We start from the raw sequence: 20,868 nt of genomic DNA on the forward strand, positions 1-20,868 counted from the left end.
AATCCCATCCACGAGGGGATTCCACCAAAGGCCTCACCTCCAAATACCATCACATTGGGATTAGGGTTTCAGCATATGTGTTTATTCTGTGTCTGCCTCTGCCCCGCTCCTGGTTTGCTATCTGGGGAGATGGAATGAGAGAGAGGACACAGGCGCGGCTGGGGGCAACGAGAAATTGGGTTTGTGCAAGAGTCCATATCCGGAACCCATAGGCAGCCCTCTGCAAACATCAGTAGCCAGATCTCTGCCGCCAAGAAGGACACTGGAGGATGCAGGTCTGGGCAAAATGGTTCAAGACGAAGGTCCAGTCAGAGACAGGCATGGGAGAGCCCAGGCCCTCCCGACACACCCTGACGTGGAGTCCATGCATCCCTGGCCTGTTTTAGAGGCTTCACTTTATTACTGTTTATTTTTAATGTTTATTTTTGAGAGCGAGAAAGCATGAGTGGGGGAGGGGCAGAGAGAGAGAGAGGGAGACACACAATCCGAAGCAGGCGTCAGCACAGAGCCCAACCGGGGGGATCGAACTCACGAACCTCTAGATCATGACCTGAGCCGAAGTCGGACGCTCAACCGACTGAGTCACGCAGGCGGCCCTAGAGGCCTCACTTTAAATAAGAAAGATCACCTGATTGTTGAGGAAAGTTTCTAAAGGGAGAAACAGAGACAGAACTGGTTGGCAAAGCAAATAAATTAAAGGAACTCGGAAAAAAACACAGACGCTCTAGAGAGCGGAAAAATGTGTTGTGTATGTACAGACATAGAAATATGAATGACGTGTATGTGAATCTGCTAACCTAGGCACAGAGAGGTATGCTGTGTGCTCTACTACGTGGGTTTAAAGTGGCTCCGTCACTTCCTGGCTGTGTGATGCTGGGCAAGCTGCTTAACCTCTCTGTACCTCCATTACCTCATCTGGAAAAGAGCACTGACGTTGCTACTCAGAGAACAAAAACAATCCTCTTGGAAATTGTGAGTAGTATGGCAGATTTTTTTGTTGTTGTTGTTCAATAGAAACTTAAAGCGAAAAGTTGAAAGCTCTCCGTGAAAGATCAAAAAGACAAAGAAATGGAAAATAGAAATAACGAGAAGGAAGAGACGATAAACCTGAGCAGTCAGAGCTGTGGAGACAGACGAGAGAGAGGGGGACCTGGGTACAGATAGCGGAAATTGTGAGAGCCATGACCCAAGCTCTTCTAGAAGCAAAGGACACAGCTACTTTGCACTTGCACGATGAGAGGCAGGCCTGGCACAGATGTGTGGCCGAGCCGTTGCCCAGCGCCCAGGATGCAGGGAGGCTTCCGGAGGGCAGGAAAGCGGGTCGCCTGCAGAGGATGGGGACTGGGCGGCAAAAGAGATAGTTGGGTTCTGAGGAAAAGGGACTTATTCTGGGAAGGCGACCCTGCTTCCGGGACGTGGACCTTGTTTGACTTAGATACATTTGTCACTTTGAAAAAGTCGTTCTGGTGTGTGAGGCAGAGTGGGGGCTCCCGTCTTTTGCTCGGTGAGTCCCAGAATCTCCTATCTGCCTCTGTCCAGGAGCATCTCATTCTTTCATCTTCCAACAATGAGAAAGAGGATTAAATTTACCTCTTCCTGTTTCTCCTCCTCCTCTCCCCTCCCTTGTTTCCCTTCCCTTCTCCCTTTGATTCTTCCCCCTTTCCGTACTTTACCCTCTGAGCCTTCACACCCTTGCTAGGTCTATTTCTGTCTCTTCTTCTCCCTTTCTCTTTCTCTCCACAGAAGTCTGTGTTTGTCTAATAATTGGCAGGAGAGATTTTTTTTTCTTTCTTTTTTTTTTTTTTTTTTTGCTTTTGCTTTTTGCTTTTTAAGTGATGAATAGTTGGCGTTAGATCAAAGACAAGCCCTGTGGTTTTCTGGCTGCCCCAGAAGGGCGGTGCAGCTGGCAGCCATCCCAGCTGCCTGGTGATAGGCATGTGGAAGAGATACCAAACTCACAGGTCACTGTGTGTGTGTGTGTGTGTGTGTGTGTGTGTGTGTGTGTGTGTTCGTGTACGTGTGTCTTTCAGGCCAACAGCAGGCTGAAGCAGATGGAGAAGGAATACACCCAGAAGCTCGCCAAATCTTCACAGGTAAGAACATTGCAAGCAAAAAAACCAAAAAAACAAAAAAACAAATGAACAAAACTGAAACAAACAAAAAAGAAACCTATACGTAAAAGCATCTGTACCTTAGAGTTAAGCTTCATCCCCTTCAGTGTTTTTACAGGTTAGTATCCTATTGTTGATGGGAATATGGATCAATAATAACACATGCTCTTCATATTTGGGTCTTATTAAAAGATTCTTGAAGTTAGGCGCATAAAACCATTTGAACTAACACATCCACACACACACACGCAGTCAGATGTTGTAAAACCAGCCTGTGCACTTGAACAAGCCCAGGCTGCAGCATATTTCACAAGGGCGGGAAATACACACCTACATTTGTGATGTAAGCACTTTGATACCCTCTGTACCTTTTTTGCAATATTCCATTTAGTTGCACCTCAAGCCTGCTTACCAACAAAATTCAAGATGATGAATGCTCTGGGTTAAATTAGCTGCCCGACGGCTGACTCCTTTGGGGGAAAAGAATTAGAAATCCCTACATTCCTATCTTGTTTCATGTCGTTGCTATTGCACTTTTAGGAGAAGGCCAGTAATTGAATGCTTGTCTCAACTCGACCTATGATGCTTAAAATCATTTTTCTGCATCGGTTGTTACAATAATATCCTATAGTATCATTTAGGGAGTCCCAAGCATTCCTTAGTTTTATGAGTAATCCTAGAATAAAAAACACTGATTTTCACTGCATAGATGGATACGGTAAGCCATTCACTTTTGTGGGCATCGTATCTAATGATTTTTAAAATCAGACTTTCATAGCATTTTGGCATCCACACAGTGATGTGTGGCCGTGAACTGAAATTTATGTACCATTTTATAAGTTACCACACCATGGTAGTAATAGCAACACAAGGACCAAAACACGGTAATAAAATCAAGAATTTTACGGGGCACTAACCATGTTGACTCGGTGTTCGTTCACGGTGACTCAGTGTTCGTTCACTGTAACTCTGGGGTTAGGAACCATGATTGGCTCCATTTTCCAAGTTGAGGAGACTGAGACCCAGAGAGGTGAGGTCACAGGAGTTAGCGAGTGACCAAGCCAGGACCCCGCCTGCATCTGACTTGGGAACAGAAGCTCGCAGCCTGACGTCATCAGCCTGGCCCAGTCCCTCCCGTTTTTAAATATGGCAGAACTCTGGTGATACCTATCATGAAATTTCTTAGATTATACAATTATTTCTAAAAGGTGCATATGTCATATAATATACATCCCATTCGGAAAGCAGAATGTCTTTGTCTAAGTGAAGATTTATATGTGTTTATTTAAAAGATGATGATTATGTCTTGATTGCCATTATCCCAGCCCTTTCTTGAAGAAGGAACTTGAGGAAATATCCTTTTTTAACCACTGAGAAAGATTCTTTTTTTTCTGTCAATGTTTATTTTTGAGAGGGAAAGTGTGGGAGCAGGGGAGGGGCAGAGAGAGAGGGAGACTGAGGATCTGAAGTGGGGTATGTGCTGACAGCAGAGAACCCCACGCGGGGCTTGAACTCACAAACTGAGATCATCACATGAGCTGATGTCGATGCTTAACCGACTGAGCCACCCAGGCGCCCCTCTGAAAGAGAGTCGTACAGTCAGAAGAAATACTATGACTGCAAAAGTTCAAGTTTGGACTAAGACATGAAAAATCCTGCTAATCACGTCCTGCTAATTTTGCTTTATGTCAAATGGGGGAGGCAGACCGAAAGTGAGATGTAAGATAGCTCCTAAAAATGCTTAAATAATGGGAGTATAAACAGGAGTATTTATCTAAAGGAATGTATGAAGAAGCCTGATTAGTTCATATTAAAACAAATTAAACGTAAGTTAGCGTGGAAGAAAGCCTAAGCTCTGGAGTCTATCAGACCCGAATTTGAATACCAGCCCTGCTACTTAGAGGACCTTGAGCGAGTTACCTGCACTCTCTGGAATTCAGTTTCCTCACTTGTAAAATGAGGGAGTAGTACTTACCTCATAGGATAGTTTTAAGTATTAAGTAATATAATGCAAGTACACAGTGCTTAGTACACAGCAAAGCACTGAATAACTGTTAGCTCGTATGGCAGCAGTATTAAGGTCGGAATAGAGAAAAGAAAGGAGGAAGCAAAGAATGAAAAGGATAGGGAAGGCACAAGACACTCACTATTTTTAATTTACTTTCGGTGTTCAAGAATTGGTAAAATCTCCCTGCAAAATTTGGAGAGGGAGCGAGTTGCTAAATATTTTCCCAAGTAAAGATATAAAGAAGCAGGAGGAGGAGGGGGAGGGGGAGGAGGAGGAGGAGGAGCATAAAAACCCAACTAGTAAAGCTATCCTGTCCTGTAGCCATTATTTCATACATCAGAGAACAGAGCAACACCAAACAAGAAAAGAAATCTTTGTGAGAGTGTAATAACATAATAAAGACAGCCCATCCTCCTCAAAAAAGGTAGGATGACAACCTTACATTGATAACATTTTGTTGGCCCACCTCTAAATATACGTAAATGTTTATATGTCTATAAATATATGTGTATATTTGTATCTGTGTACTGGCATTTGACAAACATCGGTCTATAATCCAGTCAGTTTAAGGAAACAGATTATTTGAAAATCAACATTGCAAACAGAACCACAGATTGACTTTTTCTGTTTTCCAGTGAGAGTTTGCTGGCATCTCTAACTCATATCTAAGATGAGGAGAATTCCAGAAGCAAAGTTTGCTTAACAGTTCATCAGGTTTTAAAAAACTCCATCTCTGGAAAAAAAAAAATTTTTTTTTAAGTGATATGATGAATGCATTTGTAATGAATGCATTGGTACCCAGGAGACCATCAGGTCACATTTGGAAAGTATTTTAAATATTTTCCTCCCGTACAGGACGTTACTTAATCTTTAAGATTTTATTGAGTTTTTAGGATCTAATGGACCACGAACGCTAAACCCTTGGCATACCCAGGAGTGTGCCCCTTCTGGGATTCTCAGCGTTCGCCATGATGGCAATGTTTGCATCATCTCTGGGTACACTCACAAATGGAATTTCCATCAGAATCACATATTTGTTCTTTTTGTCTTCCTATTACATATTAACCTTGCCTTTTCAATGTTAGCACAGTTGTCCCCACTCAACTGACTTACCTGGTGGCCATTTTTCAGAGAGAGAGAGAGAGAGAGAGAGAGAGAGAGAGAGATCGCCATTTTGCAAGAATGGAGGTAGTTTGGGACAAGTCTAGAGCTGGAATACCAGTGGAACTTGCCCATTGCCGAGGGCCTGGCTCCCCCTAGGGCCCTCGCTCACTCGCACGGACCCAATGCAGATTAGGCCTCGGCATATTCCACGGGTCCCACGTGCCCCCAGCCTTCACGTGGTTCTCCAGAAAAGCAACCAGAATGCAAAAGGTGCCGGGGTGCCATTCTTTTATGAGGATCTTCAGTGTTCACCAAATCTTCCCAAGTAGGCCCCCTCTGTTGTATTTTAAAGAAGACTTTTGTAAAAATCTCAAAGTATACTACAATCTGAAAAACATCAGAGTGAGTTAAAGATGAAATGTTAACCTCTATTCAGAATCTTATTTTTAAGACCACTAGCCTTTTTGCCAAGAGTTAACTGCTTAGCAATAATTAACTATTATAGCTTTCATGAGTTAGGTTGCTTGTGGCCTCAGCCTGAAATAGATCTCATTTTGCTTCCCAAAATATTAATTTTTAATATCGCATGGAAGTGTTCAAATCCACATCTTTCTCTGAAGCTAATACAGGGTAAACATTCAGTTGAGTGGCAACATTGTGTTTTATGGTGTTTAATTATGATTCAGTCAAAACTGGTGGGGTTTATGATTGCATAGATTAGTTCTGATTTTTCTCAGCAACTTTTTACGTTCTTGTCCTATGAAAGGCTAGATTATCTCGATATAATTTACCAGGTAATTATTATTTTTTATTTACTATGATTATAGTTCTACTCCTTAAATATTAAGTGCTGGTTATGTGCACTGAGCTAAGGTGAACATAGTCTATTGTCTTTTACTGTATATCTACAACCAAGTGAGTTTTGTTCTTTACCTAAAGCATATTAATCTAGTTAGTATTATTTCTCAATCTTAAATCTCCATTCCAGTTTTAAAAAATGTCCACATTTTAACCACCTCTCCATATCTGTCTCATCTATTAGTCTGTCAACTGATTTATCTACTCATCTGCCTAACGTGTTTCACCTGAAGTGTTTTCACATTCTCCCTAGATCATCTTCGTAAGTTTTTAAAATAACTTTCCCAAGATAATCTCATTACTTCCCCCCAAGGAGTCTCATTATTCCCCTAAAGAATGCAGGGTTTCCTTTTCCACACAAAAGCAAGCACACTCTTCTCAGAACATCCTGGACTTTGCTGATAGTTCCTTCCAAAACCTGCTCTTACTTCTTTTTGATGTACTCTTGTCATTAAGCTTCTGAAAACGAGAGACCCTGGTTTCATGCCCTTGTGGTCACTTGAAGAATTCTCAAATATTTTTATCTTTAGTCTCGGTCAACTAAAAGCTAATCTAATCTTACTGTTTTTTAAAGAAAAAAAATTACTTTGCACTTTAGAAACATATTACATGGTCACGGTAGCGGATATACGAATCTATGCATGTGACACAACTGCAGAGCACCAAATACACACTCTTGCACGCACACAGCACGCACACACACACGTACGCACACATACACCGAACACACACAGCGAACACGTGACAGAGTTGGGCTTACCACTGCTACAGAGTTGTAGTTTACTCAACTTGAAACGCTCCAATAGTCATTGAAATAGTGAGTTATTTTTACTATTTGGCTCCATGCTCGTATAAAATATCAATCTTAGGTTTCATGTTGGGCCAAGGAAATTTGGCTCTTTCTTATCTCTGGCTCCTCTCGCTCTGTGACTGCGAGTGAGTTGATTATTCTGCGCCTCAGTTTCTGACATTCACTGTAAGAATTTAACCTTCCCTGTTTGATGGAAGTGTTAGGGGAATTAATTGAATTGATGCCAGAATGGGAACAACATTTAATCAAAATTCAGAAAACAGATGAAAAACATCTTTATTCTCAGTAAATGAATTCCCGCACTCATAGCAAAAGGTTCAATTTGTATTTAAAAATATTAATGTACTGCTGTTATGTATTTTACCATGTATCTCCCAGTGGTCTTTTCATTTGATTATTGACAAATTCTAAATGTTAAACTTTGTTACAGTGAGCTTGCTCACTTCTAAAAGCATAAGATACTCCCTATTTTACTGTAAATATGCTATTATTTATGTCCGTAGTAACAAGTGATATTTCTATAGGACTTGGCTTCTGGGAGACTCCAGACAGTTTCTGTGTATTGCCTTACAATGCTGTACTCGAGTTTTGTTGTCAAATATTAGGTAGAAAAACTGAATCTCAAGCAAGGTGATTAACTTGTCCAGTGTATCTCACCAACCAGCCCTGCGCCCATAGAACCAACAGTCTTCTATTCTAACCTGGGACTAAAGTATTTTTTTGTTTGGTTCGGTTTGGTTTTAATTAGAAGAAGAAACAACTATTTCCTGCCTTTAAAAAGTCATCGCTATTGAATTTGGAAGGAAATGGTTACATCCAAACCCAAGGAAGAGTGACATTCTCAGTCAGCTCATTGAAAAAGGTCCCTCATCAGATGATTACTTGGGAGAACTTGGAGGGGACCCATTCATGGAGAGAACCAGTTATCCAATGTGGAGAATAAACTTTCTGAATAAACTTTCATGGATATCTATCAGTTAGGGAAAAGGCAACTCATTTGGAACTAGGTCATAAGATTCTCTTCCCTACCAAAATCTTGCTTAAGAGAAAAACAAAGGCTACTTAGAACAACCAATTAGTATGGCAGTCGATCTGTGTGACTCAAGTCCCGCCTGACTTTTTGGTTGGATGTCATCTTCAGCAATGTGACATTTTGACCTCTTTCTGTGCCTCTCTTTCTCCACTTATAAAAGATGGGTGATAACAATGTTTGTAAATGACATAGGAATTTAAGGCACTTAGCACAATGCACAAACCTTAGTGAGTACTCAAAAATTGTTGTTGGAACTGGGTGACTCTGAAGAATGAGGTCTGTTCATTATTTTCTTTGGTTATTACAGTTCCAAGTGTTAGGAGAGGCAAAATAGCTTTTTTTTTTCATTCTAATAAGTGTGTTTCTCAGTGAAATAAAATCTGACGCTTTTCATATTTTTGAGATCACAGATGTTCTTTCTTCTGATGAGTAAATATTGTGGAATGTTATAGTGGAAATGTCTTCCAAATATAATTGGTTCAGCAGTTGTTCACCATTCACAGTTTTATTATAGTCTCTTATTGTGTGGAATTTCATGCATTATAGTGTGCGATATGTTAATTGAAAATATTTAGTTTGTGGATTAGAGTTTTGCCAAATCCGCCCTTTTGTTGAGCATAAATACATATAAAATAGATGCCTCTCACTGAAGAATTTGAAGTTCTCGCATGCTGTTTTCATTTTAGATCATAGCAGAACTTCAGACAACCATTTCCTCTCTGAAAGAGGAGAAAAGCCGGCTGCAGCTTGCTGCAGAAAGACGGCTCCAGGACGTTACACAGAAGTTTGAAGATGAGAAGAAGCAGCTGATTAGAGATAATGACCGAGCAATCAAGGTAATCTGAAGACTTCAGTAACCAGTGGTACTAGCTGCTTTAATGTAATTAAAAGGAGGGCTGAAATCCCAGCAGTGGGCAGATGAATGCAGGTATCTGGCTTGTTCACACAGCCTGCAGTAATTCCATTCGCTGGACTCTACCTTTGATGTATCCAGTGACTCAGGCTGACTTCCCTCTAAGAGATCACATGCCAGCATAAAAAGTCATTTTTGGCAAGCCCAGTCCATTCACATTGAACAAATATTTGAAAAATACCCTGTCCTTTCTCTTGAGAACCACTTTGGAACTGTCTCTTGATATTAGGAAGACTGTTTCAGCCCAGTACTGCTGGCTAATAAATTCAGAAGTCAGCTTCCAATTTACATTCTGTTCTCTGCCCACATCCTTTCATTATGCATTCACATAATGAGAAATAACCTGTTTGAGGTTTGGAATGCCAACCATTTGATGTGCTTTGACATAGTACAGGGTAGATGCGTTGCTGCTGAGAACCTAGGCCGTTTCCAAATGGCTTCAGAGAATCACGCCTTTAATAGCAACAGAAAATTCCCTGGACCCTGATTCTTTAGGTGATAGGCAGTTAGATCTCAAAGTAGTTTTTTTCTTGGCTTCATAGCAGCGAATATTATTGTAAGTGTCTGCATCATGCTGTGTTTAATCTGTGAGGATAAGCATCTGGAAACCTTTATAAATAAGATTTAAAAGAGAACAGAAATTTTTTTTTTTAAGAATTTCCAGCAAAAGATTATTTTTCAGTGATTTTACTTTGTTATAACAATGCTTAAAGCATGTCGAGTAATCATACAAAGCAAGGAAAAATAAAAGAAACATTTGGGTTTTATCACTGCCCTTTTCTGCCTAACCCCTCCGTCTTTCTTTTCTGTAGCCTATTGTGGGCAATCTGAGTAATTTACGGAAACGTTAGTGTTAATGTAAGTTGCTTTTTAAAATACACTCTTATTTAAGCCTGGACAACACTGAATGGAATAAAAACCCTTCAGATATGGACAAAATCTTGGTGGCTATTCCTTCCAGCCTCCTCACTTTAGAGGTGAGGACTTACTTCATTTTGTTCTTGATGAGATTTTCCCTATATATTGCCATCAGTGAGCTTTTTTTCCCCCTACATGTGATACATGACAAAAGAAGAGGTTTCTTTTTTTATATTCTGGTAGTTGAAAAAAATATTTGTGAAGCTCTTCTCATTTGTAAATGCACAGTAGGTACTCACTGATCTGTGTAACTGTTTCATTTTCGAGTTGAATACTTTGTTTAAACTCTTTTAGTTGTATAAAAATTTCATTTTTTTTTTAAGTTTACTTACTTATTTTGAGAGGGAGAGGGAGCAAATGTGCACACATGGGCGGGCAAGAGGCAGAGAGAGAGGGAGAGACAGAGAATCCCAAGCAGGCTCCATGCTGTCAGCCCAGAGCCCAATGCGGGGCTCGACCTCAGGAACTGTGAGATCATGACCTAAGCCAAAATCAAGAGTCAGAGGCTTAGGGGTGCCTGGGTGGCACAGTCGGTTAGGCGTCCGACTTCGGTTCAGGTCATGATCTCACGGTTCGTGGGTTTGAGCCCCACGTTGGGCCCTGTGCTGACAGCTCGGAGCCTGGAGCCTGCTTCGGATTCTGTGTCTCCCTCTCTCTCTGTCCCTCCCCTGATTGCACTCTGTCTCTCTCTCTGTCTCTCTCTCTCTCTCCTTCAAAAATAAATAAACATTTAAAAAAAAAAAAAAAAGTCAGACACTTGAGCCACCCAGACTTCCCTACAAATTTCATTTTAAGTGCATTTCTTTTCCAAATACCATGTGGTAGCTAAGTTCCAAATTTTAAATAAATAGTTGAATCCCAATATACACAGAAAGGGAAAACACAGATGTACAGCACAGTTTCTAGTATGTTTCTTAAGATTAAAAAAAAATGTTGAACGCAACATCACTAGCACAACTGCCTAGTTTTAAGTGTTTTTGCAGTTTTAATCCATTTACCTGTCAAAATGGAAAAACACTGTGATCCTAATTTCCAAAAAAGCGTCAGTTCCTAAAGACTGAAATTAAAAGATGGTAGTATATAAGTGCATACGTAATATCATATTAAAATATAGATTATGTGATATTTATGACCTCCCAACACAGGTACCTGAAAATAACTAAAGTTATAATGTAGGGAAGCTACAGTTCACTTTTGATTGACTCAATTAGATTACGTGTAAAGTGAATGACATTTGTGGGTTTGTTTGGTTTTTTTTTTTTACTAACCTACTTAAGATAAATAATTCATTAGCACTCCTCGCCTTGCTTTTTTTTTTTCCAGACTATGTCACAAAACATAAAAGGAATAATAGCTAATACTTACTTAACATGTACTCTGTATCAGGCTGTCTGCCAGACATTTTTATTCATCACCAATTCCATTATCTCATTTAAGCCTTATAGTAATCTTTATAAGGAAGGCATTTCTATCACCCCCATCTTAAAAGTGTGGAAACTGAGGCTCTGAGGTTACGTAACCAGCCCAAGGTCATTATGTGCCTAATATTTTGTGATATTAAGTATTAGTGTTGAAACAATAGAATCAAAGAGTGCTGGATAGGGAGTGTGCTTGCTAATTATGAAATGTACTTCCTCCCACTTTCTGGGTTGGGGATGAGCTGAGCTCCCAAGCTGGCGGTCAGGGAAGAGGACAGAGAGTAAATCTGATTCTTCCCCTGCCAGAGCTTACAATAAATAATGTCTCCGTGGACCGACAAACCTTCTTTTAAAGGAATTCTTTGGGGAGAAGTTAGGGTATAAAGTAGTCTACTAAAATCCACTTATAAGGGCCACCCTGATGAAACATTTCTGGAGAATAATTTGGCAACCCCTATCAATTATTAAATTGCCTGAGAGGCATGCCCAAGTTTGGACCCAGAATTGGCCCTAAGGTGGAAGTTAAAGGGTTGCAGTGAACTTTAGCTAGCCAAAAGGATGTTTGTTCTAGCATTCATTCATTCATTCATTCATTCACTTATCCAATAACTATTTATCAAGGTCCCGTTACGTGCTAGGCACCCACAATACTAGCATTTTCTATTTCCTTTCGGTATTTTTTTTGCCATAGTACATGAATTAAAACTATGCAATATTGAAAATGGTGTTGGAGAAGCATATATAAGGATATTGAAAATGTTCACAAGATAGTTTTCGATGGAAATGTGGTTTACAGGGGCGCCTGGGTGGCTCAGTTGGTTAAGCATCTGCCTCTTGATCTCAGCTCAGGTCAGGATCTCACGGTGGGTGAGTTTGAGTCCTGTATCGGGCTCTGCCTTGACAGCACGGAGCCTGCTTGGGATTCTCCCTCTGCCTCTCTCTGCCCTTCCCTCCCCCCACCTCTCAAAATAAATAGATAAACTTTAAGAAAAAGAAATTACATCATAGCATTAAGGTGAACATGATTTCAGGTATCGTACGTATGAGGAAAAAAGAGAAGGAAAGCCAAATAGTCACAAGATGAGACAATACTCCAGATCCTGTATTCCTGTTTGCTTTAGAAAGGTCTCTTAAGTTAATTTTTACTTCAGTTCAACAGATGAAAGAAACTAGTGTCAAAAGAAGGAATTGTTGGACTTCTGGACAGAATTTAATATTGGGTTGAAAAAGGCATACATTAGTGCATGCATATTTCCTCTCATAACCCCTCCTTTCCACCTCCTGGCAGGGTGGTGATATTATTTTTACCCTGTCCAGGTTTGTGATATTCACAGTTTGTCCATAACCATAGCCTTTAGTTTAATACTCATGCTGCCCTTAATGGATGTGGTGCTTACCCCTAGGCCTTTTACCACAGTGACTCCGTTTCTAAAGTTTTTACTTTGATTTGGTTCTTAATTGTCTGGATTTCACCATCAAGTTGGTTTTGCAAGACTCATGGTACTATCTTCTCTGGATTGTTCATGTTTAAGAATGTCTGCCGATTAACCTTTATGTTTGAACAACACGTTAGATGAGCACCATGCTCTCGTTCATCTGTTTTCCCATGAGGACAATAAACATTGCTCACCTAGCATTTAATACTGCTGTGGAGAAGGCTGAGCAACAGTAGGCTTTCCCTCATGTAAATGATTTGCCTTGTTTTTTGAGAGATTCCTGAAGAAGTCTCTCTTTCTTGTGTGAACTTTGATAGATTAACCAGGATAAATTCAGTTGTTAACCAGAATAGCTCTACCTGTTAAATATTCAATATATGCTTCTGAAGCTTAGTGGTTCTCCCCTCTCTGTAAGTCAAATTTATTTGTGGTGTCTGCATTTTCTCTAACCTGAGGGAAGGGAAAAGAAGAGCCAGGAGGTGTGTGTGTGTAGTCTGGTTGGGGTTCACACAACTAAATGGGAGAGGGCATCTGATGTCCCTGTGGGGTTTGAATTCTCCCAGTTTGGACTGTGAGAAAAGGAGATGCACGGGTGGAAACATGGGTAAATATCAAGGCTGTCTCCAAGAAAAGTGAAGGGGTCAGGACTTCAGGGATCCACGCCAAATTGGGATAATTCAAACCCCAAAATGACGTCAGATGCCCTCTCCCGTTTAGGTGGCTTTTTTTCCTCCAGATCTGGTGACATTAATGAGATTTCTCAGGATTTTGTTAACTCATAACGAATGATGATTTGGGGGATGTTGGCAGATACGGAAGTTGTATCGTGACGCAATACTCTAGTATGCTCCAGAATTATGTTTCGTTCCTTGACACAGGCTTTTGAGGATTTTCTTTCCTTTTTTTTTTTTTTTTTTTTTTTTTTTTTTTTGGTATTGTTTCCCTTACTACCCTATTTCAGGGCTTCAGTGCATTTTTGCTAGTTTTTACTTTTATTTACTTACTCCATTTGGTGTTGTAAAATCTGTTTGATCTTAGAAGCCTGTTTGACTCCTTTATAACATTTAACAAGGAAACTGTTGGTCAGCTATTGCCACAATCGTGCCGCATAACAAACAGTGCTGGCTTGGATTCAGGCTGTTGATTGGCTGCATTTGACTCCAGGCGTTAGAATGAGTTCAGGCCTTCCTCTTCATGGTGGGTCATATGAGTACAAAATGATGAGTAGGAAAAAACATCCCTGCAACCACAGCCTTATTTTCTTCCCCATCAGCAGGGCAGGAAAATTTTAGAATCACTCTAGAAAGAGTCCATGAACATCTATGAACAGTGATTTAATCTCCCACAGAAACAATCTCTAAAATCTCCCTCAGCTCCATGGCAATACATTCCTAGTTTCTCTCTCGTTCTGAAACCCTCTTTCCCACTCCCATGCCTTGTCTCCTCTTCCTCCTTTGAGCACTCACATGTTGGTATTAGGCAAGACCTCTTCTGTTTTGTCTGTATGCATCCTGGACAGTCACACCCCTTCCATGTATGGTAGCTTCCATGCAAATGAATTTTGAATCTTCGTCACCACCTAGACTTTTTTCTGAGCTCTCAATCCAGACTTTTTTTTTTAAGTTTATTTATTTATTTGGAGAGAGAGAGCACGAGCAGGGGAGGGGCAGAGAGCAAGGGAGAGAGAGGGAGAGAGAGAGAGAGAGAGAGAGAGAGAGAGAAAGAGAAAGAGAATGAGAATCCCAAGCAGGCTCCACACCATCAGGGCAGAGTCCTACGTGGGGCTCAAACTCACAAACCGTGAGATCATGATCTCAGCCCAAACCAAGTGTCAGACAGACACTTAACAAACTGAGCCACTTGGGTGCCCCTCTCAGTCCAGACTTCTAACGACCCTTGCATGTTTTCACTTGGATGACCCATTAGGCTGCTCAAACCAGACATCCTGTAAACTGAACTTAACTTCCTCTAACTCTTGCATTGCCCCCGACCTGTTCTTGTTGTGTTGATAATCTGAATTAAAGTACCACCACCCGGTCACTCAAATCAGATTCTGGTAGTCCCCTTAAATGAATCCTTTCCCTCCCTCACCTCTCTGAGGTCAACTGCCGGAAATAATGCCTAAATATCTGCAAACTGCTACCTCATTCCACAGTCACTAGTTCCTATCTTCTTGAACCGTCATCTTGTTCCTTACCTACCACAATCCCTCCGTTGTAGAACCACTACCAATAACTCAGCCCTCCCAACTCTATCCGTCCCACTGTCGATCAGGCAACCTTTCGAAAACACGAATATGAGCATGTGGTTTGCTACTTAAAATCCACCACGGGCTTTCCATTGCCTGCAAGATAAAGTCTATACTTGCCAGCATGGCATACAAAATGCTTCACGATCCAAATCAGCAGTTCTCAGGGTGTCCTCAGACCCCTGTGGGTCCCGGCTGCCTTTTCAGGAGCTCCACAAGGTCAAAACTATTTTCATAATACCCCTAAGACATCATTTGCCTTTTTCACTGTGTTCCGCATTTGCATTGATGGTATGAAACCAACGGTGGATAAAACTGCTTGTGTCTTCGCACAAAACACAATATCGTCACTAAACTGTATGAGTAGTGATTAGTTTCTTCACCACCACATACTTGTGCTCTAAGATGAAAATGGAAGCCATAAAGTGCATTAATTCTATTAAATGTCAACGCTCGAGAACACATCTTTTTAACATTAATAGGAGATACGCACAAAGCATGCTGCATACTGAGGTAGGGCGGTTGTCTCGAGGAAAAGCAGTTCTGCATTTGTTTGAGTGTGAGCTGAACTCTAGGCCCTTGGAAGGAGCGGTTGACAGGCAAACTGCTTATTCAGATTTCACTATGTGGCAGAGGTGTTCTTGAACAGGAAGGAAGTCAACCTGGCACTTCAAGGACAACCACTGACTATATTGTCGCTAATGATAAAATTTGAGCTTTCAAGCAAAAAATCAGAAATTTGGAAAATTGGGATCAGCACTGCAAGTTTGACAGCTTCCCAGTACGTAAAGACTTTTATGATGAGGTCAGTGGCATTGCTAATGATGCGAATGGAAGAAAGGGGGAGGAATATAATGAAGTGTATCAACATTTGGAAGATGTATGTAACTCAGTGAACCAGTGTTTTCCAAATGACCAGTACCTGGTATTACCAACTCTCGTGTGGGTCAAAGATCCTTGCAGAGCGTAAAAGAGAACAAGGGATTTTAATGTAGCAGTGTGCAAAGTTCACCTCTAAGAGTTTCAAATGGCATAGTGCAGCCAACTTTTAAGAATCTGCCACTTGTCAGGGTGCCTGGGTGGCTCGCTCAGTTAAGCACCTGACTCTTGGTTTTGGCTCGGGTCATGATCTCACGGTTTCGTGAGCCTGAGCCCTGCATCGGGCTCTGTGCTGACAGTGTAGAGCTTGCTTGGGATTTTCTCTCTCCCTCTCTCTCTGGCCCTCTGCCACTCGTGCTGTCTCCATCTCTCTCAAAATAAATAAACTTTAAAAATGTAATAATAAAAAAAAAAGAATCTGCCACTCATCAAGTTTTGATGTTGTCCAGAGGAATATCCACAATCATCTGAAAAGGCTTCTAAAATACTCCTTCCTGGTGCACCTGGTGGCTCAGACAGTTAAGCATCCGACTCTTGGTTTCTGTGCTTGGTTTCAGTCGGTTGAGCATCTGACTTCGGCTCAGGTCATGATCTCGCCGTTCGTAAGTTCAAGCCCCACATCAGGCTCGCTGCTCTCAGCGCAGAGCCTGCTTCAGATCCTCTGTCCACACCCCCCTCCGCCTCTCCCCTGCTCACACTCGCTGTCTCAAAAGTAAAAAAAATAATAATAATAAATTAAAAAATAAAAATTGAGTGCAGAAGCAGATATGAGAATCCAGCTACCTTCTACTAAGCCAGACATTCAAAAGATTTGGAAAAAAGTAAAATATAGCTGCTCTCCTCACTAATTTTTTTTGCTTTGGAAAACAGTCATGCCTTATGAAAAATACGATATTTATAGTCACACGTAATGGATTCATGACTTACTTTAAAATGAATTTGTACACACATATTTTAATGTTCCTTAATTTTTAACTTCCAATGTGGTAAATATCAACAGAACACACATAAACAAAACCTCTTCTGAGTTTTTAAGAGCGTAAAGGGGTCCAGAGACCAAAAACTTGGAGAGCTTCTTGTCTAGATGTTGCCCTTTTGTCCACCTCATCACACGTTCCTCAGCATTCGTGTTGAGATCCCACGAACTGTGTGTGAGGTCCTTTCCTTATTTAAGATTTAAATGTCGTCTTTTCCGTGAAGGGTCAGAGTAGGAAGGTCATGCCAGCGTTGGCCACTCCTCTAGTGACTTTTCTGCTGCGCTGTGACACTCGTCCACAACCTTTTATCCAAAACCTTGATGTTGGGTAGGTTTTGCAAATCAGGGTTTGCAGATTCCAGGAAGGTGATTCGAAGCGTGTCCTTTATCCCCGGTGGGGTGGGGGCGGCACACTGCACCCAGACACACGAGTGCACAGTGAAACGTGCCGGTGTAACAGACGGGGCAGAGAGAGGCTAGGAACCCTCACAGCACCAGGCAGGTTTTCTTGTCTCACGAGTTAAACCACAACCTTTCAAAAATAATTTGTGGTTTCTGGAGGATTTTTGCATTTCAGGATTGCAGATAGGCGATTGCAAAACTTGTCTTTTGATTAATTCCTTCCTCACCAACTAGACTCTGAGCTTCTGGAGAACGGGCCCTTGCTGCAACATTTGGACCAGGGGAAGTGCCAGAAATGTGCTGAATGAATGAACGATGCCGCCTCATACATCCAGGCTCTCAGCACTAAGAACGTCAATTCGTTCTCATGTTATTCATTCTCATGCAAATATTTTGGGGTGGTATAGCAGATATCCATAAATAACTTGGATCTTGTGATAACACTGAGTCGTTTCGCCTGATTAGGTGGGTTCAAATAAAATACCCTGCACCTTGCATATATTATCTGAGAGCGTGATCTGCATACACCAGGGGAAGGCTCCCAAAAGGCTGTCCACCGAAGCAAAGTTATCTGAATGTTAGTGGGCAATATCCACTGAACTCACAGAAGTTCACCGGGGGAAAATTGTTAGAAATAGTTCTATAGAAAGACTGTGGAACATTCTTCTGGCATCACTGCCCCACCAGGGCTAAGCCCTTTCTTTGAAGCTGGAGTATTGAAAGTTCCTCGCTGTGAAGCCAGATGTCCAAGCAGAGATTTCATATCAAGGAGAAATGTTGTAAAATTTTTGCTTGCAGGCATAGAAAAGAGATTTTAAAGCATTGATGCTTCTCTCCCTTGGCCACTGACTGGAGTTCACGAGAAAAGGTCGGCTGCCGGTAGGACATCTAGAAATCTGGTCTGTATTACCAGAAGGGCTTGAGGGCGGAAAAGAGAATATTTCATAAGATTGGGCAATTCTCACTGTGCTAAAAGCTTACAGGAATCCATTTCCCAAAGAATAAAATTACAAACCTCATTGTGGGGTTTTAGTAGCATTGAGAAACAGAAAGAAATCTCAGTGCCTAGCATCAAATGGCTTCGTTTGGAACCTGTTCATTATTTAATTCTTGTCTCCCCTGCATGCATGTCCTAAGGGCGCAGGGGAAGTGGCATTTTCTTTGCGCCCTCCTGAATTAGAATTAATAATGCTAAGAATAGAAATGTATTTTCCATCCCACCCAAGAAGGCTTGCCTGCACACTCAGAAAGGAAGACAGAACCATTCAGTCATACTAGCAGAAAGCCTAAGTGCCATTTTCCAGGAAGAATGCTCTGGAAGATAATTGGGTACCGTGTGGTAGTGAATTATGACCTCGCCTCCTAGAGCAAGAAGAAGCACTAACAATAAATGAGCGGAGAAGAAATGAACATTCTCTCCCACCCCCAAAGTAGTTTACCCCATACCTTTCCTTCAGTTCTGTTCTCTGGCAAAATTTTATTTAAAGACGAGTTATTTTATTATTTTTTCAGTAGACAAAACTTTCAAGCATTATGAAAAATACCTTCGGCCTCTGGGACACTGCCTTGTATATACTAAGGGATCAATTAGGGTTCGATGAAGGAATGCGTGAATGACTGAGAGTGATTCAAAGAATATAGGTGAAAACAGATTCTTCTTCACCAACGGCTGGGTAAACTCTTTGGAAGTCACTACATGAATTTTATTGCTGCATGATCCAAAGTGTGAATTGCTTTGGTGAATCAAATATCGGAATATATCTGCATCAGTTTATTTTATATTTTAGAAACTTAAAAAATAACTATTTAGAAATATTTTAATCTTTAATACTTCTGAACTATATCAGAAACTATTACAAAGTCAGTATGATGAATATAACGAGCACTGAAATACATTAACCGTAAGCCTCCACAACCAAAATTACGGAATGATTACTATGTGTATACATATGTGTATATACACATAATTATATATATTCACATATACATGTGTATATTCAGAAGCACTGGGTTAGAAAGAATTTTAATTGTTAGAAGGCTTGATCATGATTTCATATATTCATTATATTAAATAATTTTGTGATGTCTTGCTTTAATTGGCTGTTTGTCCTCTCTCTCTCTCTCTCTCTCTCTCTCTCCCTCTCTCCTTTCTCTCTCTCTCTCTCTCTCTCTCTCTCTCTCTCTCGCAGAGAACCTGGGTTTCTGTTGAGTCTCGGGTGAGTCTTGATAAACCTCTCTTTTACTCTTTTACTCTTTTACTCTTTTATCAGTAGTGAAATTTATGCCTCTTCCTTTTACAAATCATAATACTATCTCCTTCCCAGGATTTATTCCTAAAGAATTCAACTTGTTGGGGTGCCTGGGTGGCTCAGTCACCTAAGCGTCCGACTTAGGCTCAGGTCATGGTCTCGCGATTCGTGAGTTCGAGCCCCGCATTCGGTTCTGTGCTGACAGCTCGGAGCCTGGAGCCTGCTTCCGATTCTGTGTCTCCCTCTCTCTGCTCCTTCCCCGCCTGTGCTCTCTCTCTCTCTCTCTCTCGCTCGTTCGCTCTCTCGCTCTCTCAAAAGTAAATAAACATTTAAAAAATAATTTAAAAAACGCAAAAAAGACTCCATTAAAAAAAAATTCACCTTGTTGCTCTTGTCTTCTGTACTTTCTCCCCCACCATCAGCATGGGTGACAGCAACACCCAGTCGGTGTGCTGGCCCAGGCTTGTACTAGCTGGAGCGAGCTGATTGTTACACTGTTAGGAATTCTGCCAGCTGGAATATGTGCACCATGGAAATCCGTGCGCACTGCTACAAAGACTTTTTGAGAGCCAGTTATTCAATATTTACTAGAATACTGCTGCTACAAGAGTTCCTTTGCCCCTACTTTCCCGATGAAACCAACTTCCAACTCTTAGTCACCACGCACATGGTGCTGCTCAACCTTCTTAAAACAAGGAGGAAATGGATGGACAGGTGGATAAACAGCATTCTGTTGTCCCTCTTGCTTCTCTCGCTAGCTGCTGACCAGCCACTTGATTTGCTTTTTTGGGTATGTGCTATATGATTCAACTCTTCCAGATGTTCCCTTAGCGTCCCTTTTCCAATCCCAACATGATATGGGAAGTTTACAAAGTGACCTGTTACCTCTTCTCTAAATTCAGTGGTGTTTTCCCATTTCTACTCATCCGCTGACTCAATGCAGCACTTGACCATATTGACCAACGGTTTTCCTTCCAGAACAGAGATTGGTGAACTTTTTCTGTAAAGGGCCAGATAGGAAATATTCTAGGCTTTGTGGGCCATATGATCTCTGTGGCAGCTCTTCAGCTCTTTCTTCTGTGGTGTGAAAGCAGCCTTAGACGATATCAACGAATGGGCGTGGCTGTGCTCCAATACAACTTTATTTTTATAAAACTTTATTGGGCCCGTTGGCCATAGTTTGCTAACCGCTGCTCTCGAAACTCACTCTTCCCCCAGTTTCGACGGTCTTTCTCTTATTTCTTTCTTCTACTGGTCTCTCTTCCTCCCTGTGGGTGTTCCCCGAGTCTGTGTCACCGGCTTTGCTTCTCCTTTTCCCTTCCTCCATGAGCTCATCCCCCGTGTGACTTCAGCTGTCACTTCTACAGGGATGCTTCCCAGAAGCCTCAGCCTGGTTCCCAGTTGTCCTGTATCTCACACTGCCTGTAAATCAGCTTCATTTAGAGAATGCACTACTATTTCAGACGCAGTAACTACAACGTTGGATTAGCATCTTCCCTTCCAA

The 20,868-nt window shown here is 41.3% G+C and overlaps 1 protein-coding gene across 12 annotated transcripts in view; it reads left to right on the forward strand.

Moving 5' to 3' along the window:
- Positions 1 to 20,868, forward strand: part of CEP112 (centrosomal protein 112) — a 468,883-nt gene that overhangs the window by 321,428 nt on the left and 126,587 nt on the right. For 10 of the 12 annotated variants that reach the window (XR_003416799.2, XR_008294088.1, XM_027048061.2 and 7 more), the window contains 2 exons: positions 2,031 to 2,093; positions 8,612 to 8,761. The exons of 1 other annotated variant lie outside the window; for it this stretch is intronic. Coding sequence is in view for 9 of the 11 variants with exons in the window: in XM_027048061.2 (XP_026903862.2) it covers positions 2,031 to 2,093; positions 8,612 to 8,761 (213 nt within the window). In the remaining 2 variants the exon portion in view is untranslated. The remainder of the gene's footprint in view (positions 1 to 2,030; positions 2,094 to 8,611; positions 8,762 to 20,868) is intronic. One more of the 12 variants, XM_053211926.1, reaches the window with a different exon arrangement.

This window comes from Acinonyx jubatus, chromosome E1 (assembly GCF_027475565.1).
Source record: "Acinonyx jubatus isolate Ajub_Pintada_27869175 chromosome E1, VMU_Ajub_asm_v1.0, whole genome shotgun sequence".
Taxonomy (NCBI): Eukaryota; Metazoa; Chordata; class Mammalia; order Carnivora; family Felidae; genus Acinonyx; species Acinonyx jubatus.